The 14,416-nt window shown below is 35.3% G+C and overlaps 1 protein-coding gene across 3 annotated transcripts; it reads right to left on the reverse strand.

Annotated features, from left to right (window-relative positions):
* Positions 1-2,627: 2,627 nt before the first annotated feature.
* LOC111089813 lies at positions 2,628-12,726 on the reverse strand. 3 transcript variants are annotated; one of them, XM_022402928.1, is made up of 7 exons: positions 12,414-12,726; positions 10,594-10,722; positions 7,225-7,255; positions 6,982-7,073; positions 6,061-6,197; positions 3,554-3,739; positions 2,628-2,898 (listed from the first exon to the last, which is right to left on the reverse strand). In XM_022402928.1, the coding sequence occupies exons 1-6, from the start codon at positions 12,658-12,660 to the stop codon at positions 3,581-3,583; spliced, it is 795 nt and encodes a 264-aa protein (XP_022258636.1). In that variant the 5' UTR covers positions 12,661-12,726; the 3' UTR covers positions 2,628-2,898; positions 3,554-3,580. The 3 variants fall into 3 exon arrangements, with proteins under 3 accessions (XP_022258636.1, XP_022258635.1, XP_022258637.1); XM_022402927.1 differs by having other exon boundaries at positions 6,979-7,073; XM_022402929.1 differs by lacking the exons at positions 2,628-2,898; positions 3,554-3,739; positions 6,061-6,197 and adding an exon at positions 6,209-6,667 and having other exon boundaries at positions 6,819-7,073.
* Between the last annotated feature and the right edge of the window lie 1,690 nt (positions 12,727-14,416).

Below are 14,416 nucleotides of genomic sequence, written 5' to 3' on the forward strand. Positions count from 1 at the left end.
TTTATTTAATCTACTTATTTTACTTAGTTTATTTATACAATAATATAACATTATCCATAAAAGTATTATTAGTATTACAAACTGTTAAAAATATTTGTAGCTGAGATCATAGTGATGCCTTTTAACATCATACGTGCAATAACACTATTGAGGGTAGGTAGCGGAGAATGGGAAAATTAAATTCATTTTTCTTATTAAAAATAGTCTGCTTTGTTTCACCTTCTACTAAATTAATGTCCAAGTCTATATAGTTAACACGAATATCGTTGTTATTGCTTTTTTCCGTTGCAAGTTATTTCCGATATATTAAGTTTGGCGTAAAGTTCAAGTTATTTATGTCAATTAAATCATCCACGTAACGAAAATTATATATATTAGTTAGGACTTGAAACTTGTTTGAGAAATGAATTATAGAAGAACGAATACAAATTGGACATATTTGAAGAGAATTCCGTTCCTATTGGAATACCCACTGTTTGTTTATACACTTGTACATTAAAAGTAATATAACTATTGTAAACACAGAAATAAACTATATTCTCATATTGAACTTTAGTAAATTTACATTTTGGAATATTTATTTCTGTGTTTACAAAATTATCGAACAAGTCATTGAATACTGTGATTAAATCTTTCAAATCTATTTTAATATACAGTATAGTGAAATCATACGTAGAAACAGAGTTGGTTATATCTGAAGCATTTAAATTATTTAAACATTCCAAAACTGGAATGTTCTTAATAATCCAAAAATAATTATCTGAATTATTTGAAAACAGTGTTTTAATTTGTTTTAAACACGACATCCGGATTATTATTAAGAACAATAGAGACAAATTTAGTAACTGTATTTAAATAATTAATTATAAATCTGAACTGTATGTGTATTCCAAGTTTTAATGACTTTCTTTATATTAGTAATAATAGTATTTTTCTTTAAATTAAATTATGTTTGGTAAATATATTATCAATGTCTTTAATTGAAATTTGTACGTATAATTTTTTTACATATATAAAGCCAAAATTACATCCTGGAATCATCAAAATAAAACTTACTATCCTCCATGTTTCTTTTCTTGAATAGAAATTATATTTCATCAATTCCATAAAACATTAATTGAGAAATTTAAATCTATCTTAATATGAAATAGATATTTCTTTCAATATCTTCAAAATATAATAAGTTCAAGGAAATTTATTATTATCTCCAATTGATAAAGCAGGATGTAAAAGTTCAAGGATAATTTATTATTATCCCGATTGATAAAGCAGGATGTAAAAAGTTCAAGGACAATTTATTATTATCTCCAATTGATAAAATAATTATCAATATTTTTTCAAAATCTTTTAAGATTTAACATTTTTTTAGTCTTTTTTTTAAGGTTTTGGAATTAGGGCCTTTTTCCAATACTAATTGTAATTCCTTGTTCTTGATAACCTCTAAATTACCTGTAATTATATGATTGTGAAAAGGGTCCTTAAAATTACAAGGCAATTTATTAACTTCTATTGAATTAAATTTTTCAATTAATTTTTTATAGTTCAAGATAAGAGATCCTATAGGTTTATTATATTTAAACCTAACTATAGGTTGAACTGATTTAATGGGGAAAATGTTCTCTTGAACACTCTTATGGATTAATAAAGGTGGAGCTAAGCTATCATATAATTTTTGTTTAAAATATATAACTATATATATACGAGCTTCGCACTCTGGAGCTATAGGTACAAATCCCTAGTTCCTGTACAGCAGTATAAGAGTAACGGTAAGTCCTGCTAACTAGCTGTCTTCCCTCTTGTCTACTAGTTCAAAATTAGGAGCAGCTAACCCTTGGGAGGCAGCTAGTTATTACCACTCATTGCCAACTCTTGGGTTACCCCTTTATCAACGAATAATGGGTATGGCCGTCACATTATAACGCTCCCACAGCTGAAAGTGCGAGCATGTTTGTTGAGGTTTGTGTTTTGTTATATCAAAAGCCACGTCGGATTAACTGCTGTGTACACCGAGGGGAATCGAACCCCTGATTTTAGTGTTGTAAATCCCAAGACTTAGCGCTATCCCACCGGGGGACTGTTTGGTGGGACAGAGATTGGAACCCGCGACCCTCCGATTGCCAGTGGAGTGCCCTAATCACTTGGCCATGCCATGCCAGGCCTGGCTTGGTGGTTATGGCACTTGGATCGCATTCTGGGTTCGAATCCTTTCAACGAGCATGCTCACATTTTCAGTCGTGGAGGCATTATAATGTATCAGTCAATCCCACTATTCGTTTGTAAAGTGTGGCCCAAGAGCTGGCGGTGGGTAGTATTCACTAGCTGCCTTCTCTCTAGTCTATCACTTCAAAACTAGGGACGACTAGAGCAGGTAGCCCTCGAGTATCATTTAGCAAAATTCAGAACATATAAATCAACAAACAAGTTAATGAAATAATCAATCGTGTAAGTCAGATGTATGGAGACCAAAAGAATCACACTTAACGTTTATCAAGCACTCAAATCGGTTAACAAAAATAATTACTTCAAGATTCTCTTTTGCCACGAAATTCTTTAGAAGCTGATGTCTTAGGACTTAGGAAATGATGTTTAGGTATCAAATTATTCAATCAAAAAAGAATTTTGCCAAATTATTTTAATTTTATTGGTCTCTCAGATACGCAATTTTCACAAAAACAGGATTTTACATAAAATCTGGATTCAAGAAGAAACAACTGACAAACACTGAACTGTTAGACCCAGTATTTCCACTTATCATCCTTGCCTGGTATGCTGTTTGTCTGTTACGTTGCCAGAGTTCTGATAAAATGAAGAAGAAAGAGAGGGACATAACAGTGTCACGAGCAGTCTTTTCCAGAGATCCAAGTGTTGAGTAGATCAAAATCCATAAAAAGTGAGGCCCTAAAGATACATAGAAAGAGAACGAACATCGCTACCATTAGTACACCGAAGAGAAAAGGAAAAGCAAATGAGTTACAATTATTTAGCTTTGCAAGTCAACTGGTATTGTTGTTGTTTTGTAAAATCGTGTGTTAATAAAGATCTAATAGTCTGGTGGTTTCGTTCAATCATCGTTTTATAGAACTTTTACAAAACAACCTTTTACGTGTGTTAATAAAGATCTAATAGTCTGGTGGTTTCGTTCAATCATCGTTTTATAGAACAAAAGACTCACATTTTAATACTAGAGCATCATGGTTAAGAAAATGTATTTAAATTAAAACAAGTATCAGGTTGAAGTCAATGCGTTTCAGTATTCCAGCAAGTCCTGAAATCTTGTTTAGGACTCCAGAACTTGCAGTAAGGTTATGATGATCGGATATCAGTTGTTATCAGAGTTAGTAAAAAAAAGAGAAGTCCCTGGATCTAATTCTGACTCCCACCACTACATACAGTCCTCAGCACAGCATTAGGTTATCAGTCAAAATGTTGAACATAAATTAATTAACAATAAAAATAGTAATTCGACTTTGGAGGAGGATTGGGGTTACCAACCACGGCAATGATTAGGTCTTTAGCGTTTGATTCAACTTATAGTTATAAGTGCCAAACTTACTTGTCCGTAGAGAACAAGGACTGATCATTAGACCACACTTTCTTGTTTCTTGTTCAGCACGTGCTCGGTGGTTTCTGATTCTTCCGTACGGTAGTCCTGTGTAATGAAATCTAAGCTCTTCTCTTGACTTCTGGAGTTTTGGTTTGTTTCAGAAAGTATCGCGTGCTTTTGTTCCTTTTCTTCAGGCTGTATAGCAAATAAAAGTGAAACAATGATGATGATGATGATGAAATACAGCAAGAACAATGCTTCAAAGCAAGAACAATACTTCAAAGCAAGAACAATACTTCAAAGCAAGAACAATACTTCAAAACAAGAACAATACTTCAAAGCAAGAACAATACTTCAAAGCAAGAACAATACTTCAAAGCAAGAACAATACTTCAAGAATATTTTACTTTATTTCTGAAAACGTAAACATTTCTTTGCGACTTCCTCTGTTTACTTGTGAGCTAGGCCCGGTGGCCAGGTGGTTAGGAGGCGCTCGACTCGCATTCTGAGGGTCGCGAGTTCGAATCCCCGTCCCAAAAAACCAGCTCGCCCTTTCAGCCGTGGGGGCGATATAATGTGACAGTCAATCCCACTATTCGTTGGTTAAAGAGTAGCCGAAGAGTTGGCGGTGGGTGGTGATGACTAGTGGCCTTCCCTCTAGTCTTACACTGCTAAATTAGGGACGGCTAGCGCAGATAGCCCTCGTGTAGCTTAGCGCGAAATTCAAAAACAAACAAACAATATTTATTCTACTTGAAACACAAAACAAAAAACCTTATGAATGTTATACCTCTTGCTTGCTACCTTCTTGCTACCTTGTTACCCTCTTGCTTGCTACCTGTATCTTTAATCCTAAACTGTCTGTGACCAGAACCAGCCGCTACATTTTACCAGGTAATGCGTTGCTACCTGTATCTTTAATCCTAAACTATCTGTGACCAGAACCAGCCGCTACATTTTACCAGGTAATGCGTTGCTATCCTGGTCACAGATAGTTTAGGATTAAAGATACAAACCAGCCGCTACATCTCACCAGGTAATGCGTTGTTACCTGTATCTTTAATCCTAAACTATCTGTGACCAGAACCAGCCGCTACATTTTACAAGGTAATGCGTTGTTACCTGTACGTGTTATGCTCTGGCAAATACGTGCTTATAAATTGTTGTCATTATTATTAATCTATACAATCACCTGACTTTATTATCGTTTATTACAATTTCTTAAGATAGTATTTATTAACTAGTTTATATCTCATGCTGTTTCGGCTGTTAATCTATTGCTGACTTTCAGGCAGTTCAGAAAAGGACTGTGTCTCTAATTTGTGGAGGCTAAGATTCAACTCTGGGTCTTCGTAAGGGAGCTGGGGCGCTGTCTACTGGGCCGACACCTCCCGCCCTCTAGGTCCACAGTGTGTTTGTTGTTAAGCAAAAAAGCCATGTGACGTACTATCTGCGTTATGCCTAGCGCAGGAATCGAGCCCTGAAATTATGATTTCTAAAATCTTGTTAAGAAGTTCGGGGTACGAATCGGTTGATTTTGAGAGTGGTGAGAAAGCGGACATTTTGGTTGGTACCTAAGGGATTAGGAGATTACAGCACTAAGTGGTTAGAGAATTATTGGAGGGATTGAGTACCTTTCTTGTTTAACTGCTGTGGAGTTTGTGATTTTTCTAATTGTCTGAATCTTGAATACCCAAAGTGTGAAAATTTTATGAATTTTTGTTTGTGGTGCCACTCGATAGATGACGCAGGAGTTTGGGTTACACACATAGATACTGACATACACGCTACGCCCATTATAGTAAAATTAGCGTTATAATCCTAATTACGGAAAACAGGTGTGTTAACAGAATAAAAGAAAAAAAAAGAAACCGGGTGATGTGAGAGCGAATTGATAAACTGAGAGAGAGGCGAGGAAGAAAGTATGATATTGCCAATAAGAAACAGAACCTTATTTTCTTATGTGATATTGGTATTATAATAAAAAACAGAAATTCATTATGTGTAAATTTGGTATGAGCTACTTTTCGATAGCAATAAGTACAGCTTGCAGAGAAAGCAATGTGCAGGTATAGTATGATCGTAACCAAGTCGACCCACAACAAAGTGATGTCAGAGGCGATCTACAACAAATTTCAAGCTTACTGTTTAACCAATGGGAACCACCACGATATAGACATTGTTTTTCTCAGGACTCCTCTGATGCCTCCAGCAGATTAGTAGCCAAATCGAGGGACGAAGCTAGTTAAATATTAGTAGCTACTAATTAACATTTGGGCTAAGATGATCGTATAGGCAAGTAACCATGACAACGGTTGATATTCGATCGCTACTTCCGGTATTTAGGTACTTATAGCGAGCAACAAGATTAACCGTTATCCATAACTGGAAGTGTGGACCGTGTTCAACGATATGACGTTTCAAACTACCAACTCTCCACTCCGCAGCCCGACACGTGAACCAATAGACAAAGACTCGGGACGAGAGAATGAGATTGACTTATCTGCAAAACTTACACAAAATGAAGGTATTTTCTGTAACGCTAAAGTCTCTGCTCTCACATCGAATTTATGGGCGGGGCTCTCGTATGTCGTATCAGAGAAAACTAGCACCCCATGACTCGGGGGTTTCTCATCCGGATCATGATCGTAACCTGGTGGCGAAAACGGTTGTTGTAAAATTATATCGTGAACAAAATATACAACATGTATAAATTTTTTGCTCAATTTCAATTCACTATTAGAATAACTCACAGAATATATATATATATATATATATAATAAAAATTAACATTTAATATTCTACGTGTTTAGAACAACTCAACCGTTCTTCTTTAGGGATTTCAAAAGTTTTAAGTTTTTAAATTTTTATTTCGATTTTATGTTCCTTAACTAATCTCGAATTCAGATTCTGTGAAAAAATCGTACATGATGGGTTAACCAACAGACACAAAGGTTAGCTTTTTTATTTATATTTTGAATCGTAAATGCTAATAAAACTAATATTAAATCAATGTCTAAAGCAAAAACTTATACTGACACACCAGTTAATAACTCTCGCTATTATCGACAATTTCGGCCATAATCCCAATAGATGCATTGACATTAGATTTCTTTCCAGTACTTATAACCGAAATTTCAAAATAAAACGTGTTTTAAATCACTGTCTAAAGCAAAAACTTATATTGACACACTAGTTAATTACTCTCGCTATTATCGACAATTTCGGCCATAATCCCAATAGATGCAATGACATTAGATTTTTTTTCCAGTACTTATCACCGAAATTTCAAAATAAAACTTTGGCTATTAAAGGTACATCGATAACAATGCTCTTTTTATCTAATATTCTGTTGATCCTTTTTTCTTTCTCAACTTTGTTATTGAAATAATTCATGTCTTTTGATCGTGAAATAAAACAGTAAGATGGCTTCCCACATAATAAGAGTTTCCTGTTCAAGATTTTGGCTGGTATAATATCTGGACCATCATCCACATCTTCCACGGGCTTCTGCAATGGGGTTTCAGACCTGTAACAGTTTTAAACATGTTATATTAATCAATAATGAACCAAAAAATACGAAGATAATATTTAACAAATCACAAAATTACTGAATCTTGAAGAAAGTTAAAAAATGTGTATCTCTACTTAACATTGATATAAAATAAGGAAACACTCACTTGACTTTCCTGTCCTCCTTTTGTTGAGATGCTATGAAATAAAAATGAGTGAGAAATAAAAACGAATTTCAGGTATAGTTAAAAACTAAAACACATCTCTGGTGTCGAGAATATTATAGAACTACATGACGTCACTACACAATCATCAATATAAGCCTTCAGTTTGTTTTGGTTTTAATTTCGTGCAAAGCTACACGAGGGCTATCTGCGCTAGCCGTCCCTAATTTAGCAGTGTAAGACTAGAGGGAAGGCAACTAATCATCACCACCCACCGCCAACTCTTGGGCTACTCTTTAACCAACGAATAGTGGGATTGACCGTCACATTATAACGCCGCCTCGGCTGAAAGGGCGAGCATGTTTGATGGGACGGGGATTCGAACCCGCAACCCTCAGATTGCGAGTCGAGTATCCTAACCACCTGGCCATGCCGGGCCAAGCCTTCAGTAATATATCGGACAGGTAGATATATATATATATATAGTTCAGACATGCACTTCTTAGTGCTAAATACATATTTACTAATAAATAACGATTCACTCTTCGAAAGTATTTGAGTTTACAGGTTTTGAAACTAGTGTGTTTTCATGTGCTCTATGTTCTTATACCAACAATAACATAAAGTGTTATTACGATAGATATTTAATGTGTTTTTCTGTTTTGCTATTACATCAATAAGAATTAAAAACTGTTTTTATGACAGATGTTTGTAGTTTGTTCTTCTGTGTTTTTTATATTAATTAATACCAAAGAAACGCCGGGATGTTCTAACTGGGCTGCCATCTGGTAGAAAAGAACAAAGACTTCTGATTTATAAGTTATAAAATATAATTGAATTTGTCATTTTTTAATCAATGTATTAGATTGTTTCCTCAACTGTTCTAGGTAAAATATATTGCTCAGAATCAGACTACACAATGCAATCTTTCAGGTCCACAGTCAGACTACACAATGAAAGCTTTCAAGTCCACAGTCGGACTACACAATGCAAGCTCTCAGGTCCACAGTCAGACTAAACAATGCAAGCTATCAGGTCCACAGTCAGACTACACAATGCAAGCTTTCAGGTCCACATTCAGACTACACAATGAAAGCTTTCAGGTCCACAGTCGGACTACACAATGCAAGCTCTCAGGTCCACAGTCAAACTACACAATGCAAGCTCTCAGGTCCACAGTCAAACTACACAATCCAAGCTCTCAGGTCCACAGTCAAACTACACAATGCAAGCTCTCAGGTCCACAGTCAGACTACACAATGCAAGCTCTCAGGTCCACAGTCAGACTACACGAGGCAAACTTTTTCGCCCTAATTCATTTTATACTGGAAACATTTCTTCGCCCAAAGTCAGATTACATCAAACAAGCTACTTTGCCCAAAGTCAGATTACACCAAAGAAGCTACTTCGCCCAAAAGTCTTTTTAACGTCACGTGACTACACTAGGCCAATTAATTTCTCTCCCCAAAGTCCAACTTTATGAAACAAACTTTCACATCCAATGTCAGATTACACTAGACAAACATTTTCGACTCAGTTCATATCTGCTGAGTAAACATTAGCTAATGAGAGTGGACACAACTATGAACTACACTTGGTCTGGATCTGGAGCTGGCATCCCCTTACAGTAGGTTTGACGTCATGGCGTGCTATGTCTTCCTTTCCTGTTCTGCTCTGACGCATCCTGTATAGTTCAGTTTTACCCATTCACATATGTCTTTCATCCAATTCCTTCTTGGTCTCCCCCTTTGTCTCTTTCCATCGGTCTTGCCCTCCAGTAATGTTCTCTGTATTGCCTGCTCTCTGACCACACGACCATAATATCTACACTTTTGTTGTTTTAATGTATTATCTAATGTTCTTCTAGCTTTGATCCTTCTAAGTACCTCTTCATTGGTGACTCTGTCTTTGGAAGATATTCTCAGCATTTTTCTCAACATCCACATTTCAAATGCATTGATCTTCTCCTCCATATCCTTGTTGATTGTCCACGTTTCACCAGCACATATAAAAGTAGACAGTACATAGCATCTAGCTAATCTCTTCTGCGTTTAGACGCTAATGCTTTCTGCTGCCAAGATATCTCTCATTTTGCATAAGGCATTTCTTGCAATTTCTATTTGTATTCTTATCTCTGTGTCACATTTATCATCTGCCATAATGATTTGAACCTAGATATGTGAATCCCATCACCTGTTCCAGGTAGACTATGATGTTTATCCTTTCCATGTCTTGATGTTCCCGGCTTAGTATCATCGTCTTTGTATTTTTGACGTTCATTCTGAGTCCAAATTCTGTGCTTCTTATCTCGACCTCATCTACATTCTACTGTAGTCCTTCTGCTGTTTCTGTTATCAAAGCAGTGTCATCTGCATATCTCAGATTTGCAACATTCTCTCCACCAATGCTTACTCCACGTTTAGGTCTAGGTTTGTTAAAAAAATGTAAGTTTAGTTTTAGTCATAACATACAGAATAGTACCATGTATTTTTTTTTACTTCCTTGGTTAATGTATACATTTTTTCGAAATTTCTGTATTTTTTCAGATCAGTTTGGACATGGAAAGTCATTCAAGTAAACATATCTTAACTTTGCTTCTTTCTAGCTTTATGCGGAACTTCCTCGTCTGCTAATTGGCAGTTAACCTTATTCGTTGCAAGGAAGATGTCACGTGACGTTACGGGAATGAGAAAACTGTTTTCCTGTCAGTGAATCTGGTAATGGTCTGGGGTTTTGCACGGCTTTACTTTGAAGTGGTATCTATAATGTAACGGAATTACAATGCTAGGAAGACCTTTCCATTTTTATCATAACTTTAACTTTGTTTTATAATTTTAGTATGTTATTTTATTCTAATTTTTGGTGCGATACATTGTTTTATTTTAACTTTGAGGCTCAAATATTACACGTTTCTAGTTTAGCTTATGGGGGGGGGGGGGTTCCTTTCTATCTTGCCATTCCAACACAGATATACTTGCCATCGTTTACCATTTTATCCGTGACTGTGTTGTTGTGTTTGCTAATAAAGATTCTTGTGCAATTTGTGATTCGATTCTTTCTTCCTGATGATCTCATTAAAAACGTAATTCCCTCTTAGTTACTTCGGATAACTTGGTGTAAAAAAAGATAAGTCAAATCATTATATTAATAAAAATATGTATATACAAAATATATTGAATATGGCAATAGCCTACCAGTCGCCTCCCTGTGGCTGGTGGTTTGAAATTAGGGACGGCGTCATACTATCTCGGTACCTCACTGTCAAAGCTCAGGAGGTAGGAAGGAAGATAGCTTGTGCTTTGGCTGGTTCTAAAATCTCCATAACCATAAAAGTTTAAACTGAGTTAAAAAGTGTAGTGATAATAGGCCTACCTTTCAACATGGCTCTCTTCCTTATCTTCACTACAACAACCAGGATGAAAATCACTGTGATCAAGGCTATCGTCATAGTGATAAATACTGTTAATACTGGGTTGAAAACAAACGTTCCTGCTCTTTCTCCTTGAAAAAGAACAGACAAAAGATAAAAATAGAGCAAACTATGTAATAAATTTCACGAGAAGTACAGCAAAAATATCAGAAATCGTTAACTCGTTTATGAAAATATGTGACACGATAAATAAACAATTTCAAACTCTGGACAGCAGCTTCCCGAAGATGTTAACTTAAGCATGAAACACTTGGCAGTATCTAATGATTGAGGAGGAGTATGAACAGTTGGAAAACAGGATGGATGAATGAACAACTGTAACTTTTAGATCAGCAACGAGTGCTTCTATCTAAATTGGTGACAAGAATATTTTACAACACACAGAGCTCTGTTTATCAGACAATATAATTATCTTCTCTTGAATAGTATATATAAAACAACATTATTAAATACAATAATATTTTACAACACACAGAGCTCTGGAAAATACTGTGGAACGTATATTGTTATATGTTGTTTATCAGACAATATAATTATCTTCTCTTGAATAGTATATATAAAACAACATTATTAAATATGATATTGAACGATAAAAAAAAGAAGACTGCTTTATCTACTGTGGGAAAGTAACAAGAAACAAATCAATCATTACTTGTCGAATACAAATAATCAAGATCGTTAAGTCTACTGTGGAATAAACTAAGGAACAAGGACGTTAAGTCTACTGTGGAATTTACTAAGGAACACGCTCATTATGTCTACTGTGTAATATACTAAGGAACAAGGACATTAAGTCTACTGTGGAATATACTAAGGAACAAGGACGTCGAGTCTACTGTGAAATATACTAAGGAACAAGGACGTTAAGTCTACTGTGGAATATACTAAGGAACAGGGACGTTATGTCTACTGTGGAATATAGTAAGGAACAAGGACGTTAAGTCTACTGTGGAATATAGTAAGGAACAAGGACGTTAAGTCTACTGTGGAATATACTAAGGAACAAGGGCGTTAAGTCTACTGTGGAATATAGTAAGGAACAAGGACGTTAAGTCTACTGTGGAATATATTAAGCAACAAGGACGTTAAGCCTACTGTGGAATATACTAAGGAACAAGGACGTTCAGTCTACTGTGGAATATACTAAGAAACAAGGACATTAAGTCTACTATGGAATATACTAAGGAACAAGGACGTCGAGTCTACTGTGGAATATACTAAGGAACAAGGACGTTAAGTCTACTGTGGAATATAGTAAGGAACAAGGACGTTAAGTCTACTGTGGAATATACTAAGGAACAAGGACGTTATGTCTACTGTGGAATATACTAAGGAATGAGAACGTTAAGTCTACTATGGAATATACTAAGAAACAAGGACATTAAGTGTACTATGGAATATACTAAGGAACAAGAACGTTAAGTCTACTGTGGAATATACTAAGGAATGAGGACGTTAAGTCTACTATGGAATACACTAAGGAACAAGGACGTTATGTCTGCTGTGGAATATACTAAGGAACAAGGACGTTAAGTCTACTGTGGAATATACTAAGAAACAAGGTCATTAAGTCTACTATGGATAATACTAAGGAACAAGGACGTTAAGTCTACTGTGGAATATACTAATGAATGAGGACGTTAAGTCTACTGTGGAATATACTAAGGAACAAGGACGTTATATCTACGTTGATTTGTATGCAGGTTAAGTTCTGTGTCAGACTTCTTACAACATTTACAAGAAAGAGAAAACACAATCCTACTGGTTAACTTCTCTGCTTGTCGTACAGTGCTGGTTGAAAGTTGGACCACCGAACTTCGACCTTTACGATTCACCGCATAAATCAATAGCAAGAAAACTGTTCCTTGAGTTAATCCATTCACCAGAAAGATCGGAACTTGAGAAGAAACCTTAGCATAAAGAGTCTTAGTTTCTTCAGTGTACACTTCCATGATAAATGTTTGATCCAGTCCACCGTTAAATCCTTCCAGACATTCTACTAGTATCATCTCTTCCGTCCTGTTAAACACAGTACAGTTTTCAACCGGTAGGGGAGCCTCTGGAATAGGTATTAAATTGTTTGCTTAAAGTAAATCTACTACTACTAATTTTGATATATTTTTTTTCAGAATAAACTCTTAACGTATGCGAAACCTGACAAAATGGCGTCATGTTTTCCGAATTCTAGTAATGTCTTAAAAGGTGAATTATTTGTTGAAAGATTTAGTGTAAAATGAGATGAGCTAACATATATTTCTTAATTCATAATTTATTAAGATATTTAACACGGACTTAACTATGAAATGTCTGATAATTCACACCAAAAAACAAACGAACACAATCAGCTTCTGATCACACTTCATACAAAATAACACAATCAGTTTCTAATTATACTTTATAGCAATAACCCATTTATAATGAGATTTCACACAAAATAACACAATCGGTTTCTAATTATACTTTATAGCAATAACCCATTTATAATGAGATTACACACAAAATAACACAATCGGTTTCTAATTATACTTTATAACAATAACCCACTCATAATGAGATTTCACACCAAGTAACTCCATCTATTATTAATTACATTTCATAGCAAATAAGATTTGTAATCAGTCTGTCATGAGAAAATCTCAGATAGTAATTAACAATCGGTTTCTAATTATACTTTATAGCAATAAACCATTTATAATGCGATTTCACACAAAATAACACAATCGGTTTCTAATTATACTTTATAGCAATAACCCATTTATAATGAGATTTCACACAAAATAACACAATCGGTTTCTAATTATACTTTATAACAATAACCCATCATAATGAGATTTCACACCAAGTAACTCCATCTATTATTAATTACATTTCATAGCAAATAAGATTTGTAATCAGTCTGTCATGAGAAAATCTCAGATAGTAATTAACAGTTCTTTATTTTGTGATAATAATAATTAAAAAATAGATAATTTGTTTGAATTTCTAGCTTTGTATTAAGTGAGAATATTAAAGAAGGCCAAGAAATTGTCTCCATAAAGATTATTTCTCCGATTTTCAGACTCTCCAGTTTGTCAGCCATCCCAGAAATCCGTTTATGGAGTCTTAAACTCAGAAAGTGTCCAAGTCCAGTGTCACCTAGACGCTGACCCGAAAGATATCAAGTTTTTTTGGCGATTCAACAGTTCAACTAAAGTAACAGACAAGATTTTTCATTCTGTCGAAAGCGCCTTAAGAAGTGTAGCATCTTACAGCATCGAATCAGACGAGGACTTTGGAACTTTGTTGTGTTGGGGAGAAAACAAAATTGGGATTCAGAGTGAACCCTGCGTCTTTAACATAATACCCGCAGGTACGTGTCTCTGTACTCTCTTCAGTTAACGAGTGCAAAGTAGGCCTAGCGAGATTATAAACACCTGATGTTTAGTTATAACTAGCATGATCAGTCATAACGTCGTGTGTTATCACTAGCATCATCAGTCATAACGTCGTGTGTTATCACTAGCATCATCAGTTTTAACGTCGTGTGTTATCACTAGCATGATCAGTCATAACGTCGTGTGTTATCACCAGCATGATCAGTCATAACGTCGTGTGTTATCGCTAGCATGATCAGTCATAATGTCGTGTGTTATCACTAGCATGATCAGTCATAACGTCGTGTGTTATCACCAGCATGATCAGTCATAATGTCGTGTGTTATCACTAGCATGACCAGTCATAACGTCGTGTGTTATCACCAGCATGATCAGTCATAATGTCGTGTGT

The sequence above is a fragment of the Limulus polyphemus genome, unplaced genomic scaffold (genome assembly GCF_000517525.1).
Source record: "Limulus polyphemus unplaced genomic scaffold, Limulus_polyphemus-2.1.2 Scaffold7445, whole genome shotgun sequence".
NCBI lineage: Eukaryota > Metazoa > Arthropoda > Merostomata > Xiphosura > Limulidae > Limulus > Limulus polyphemus.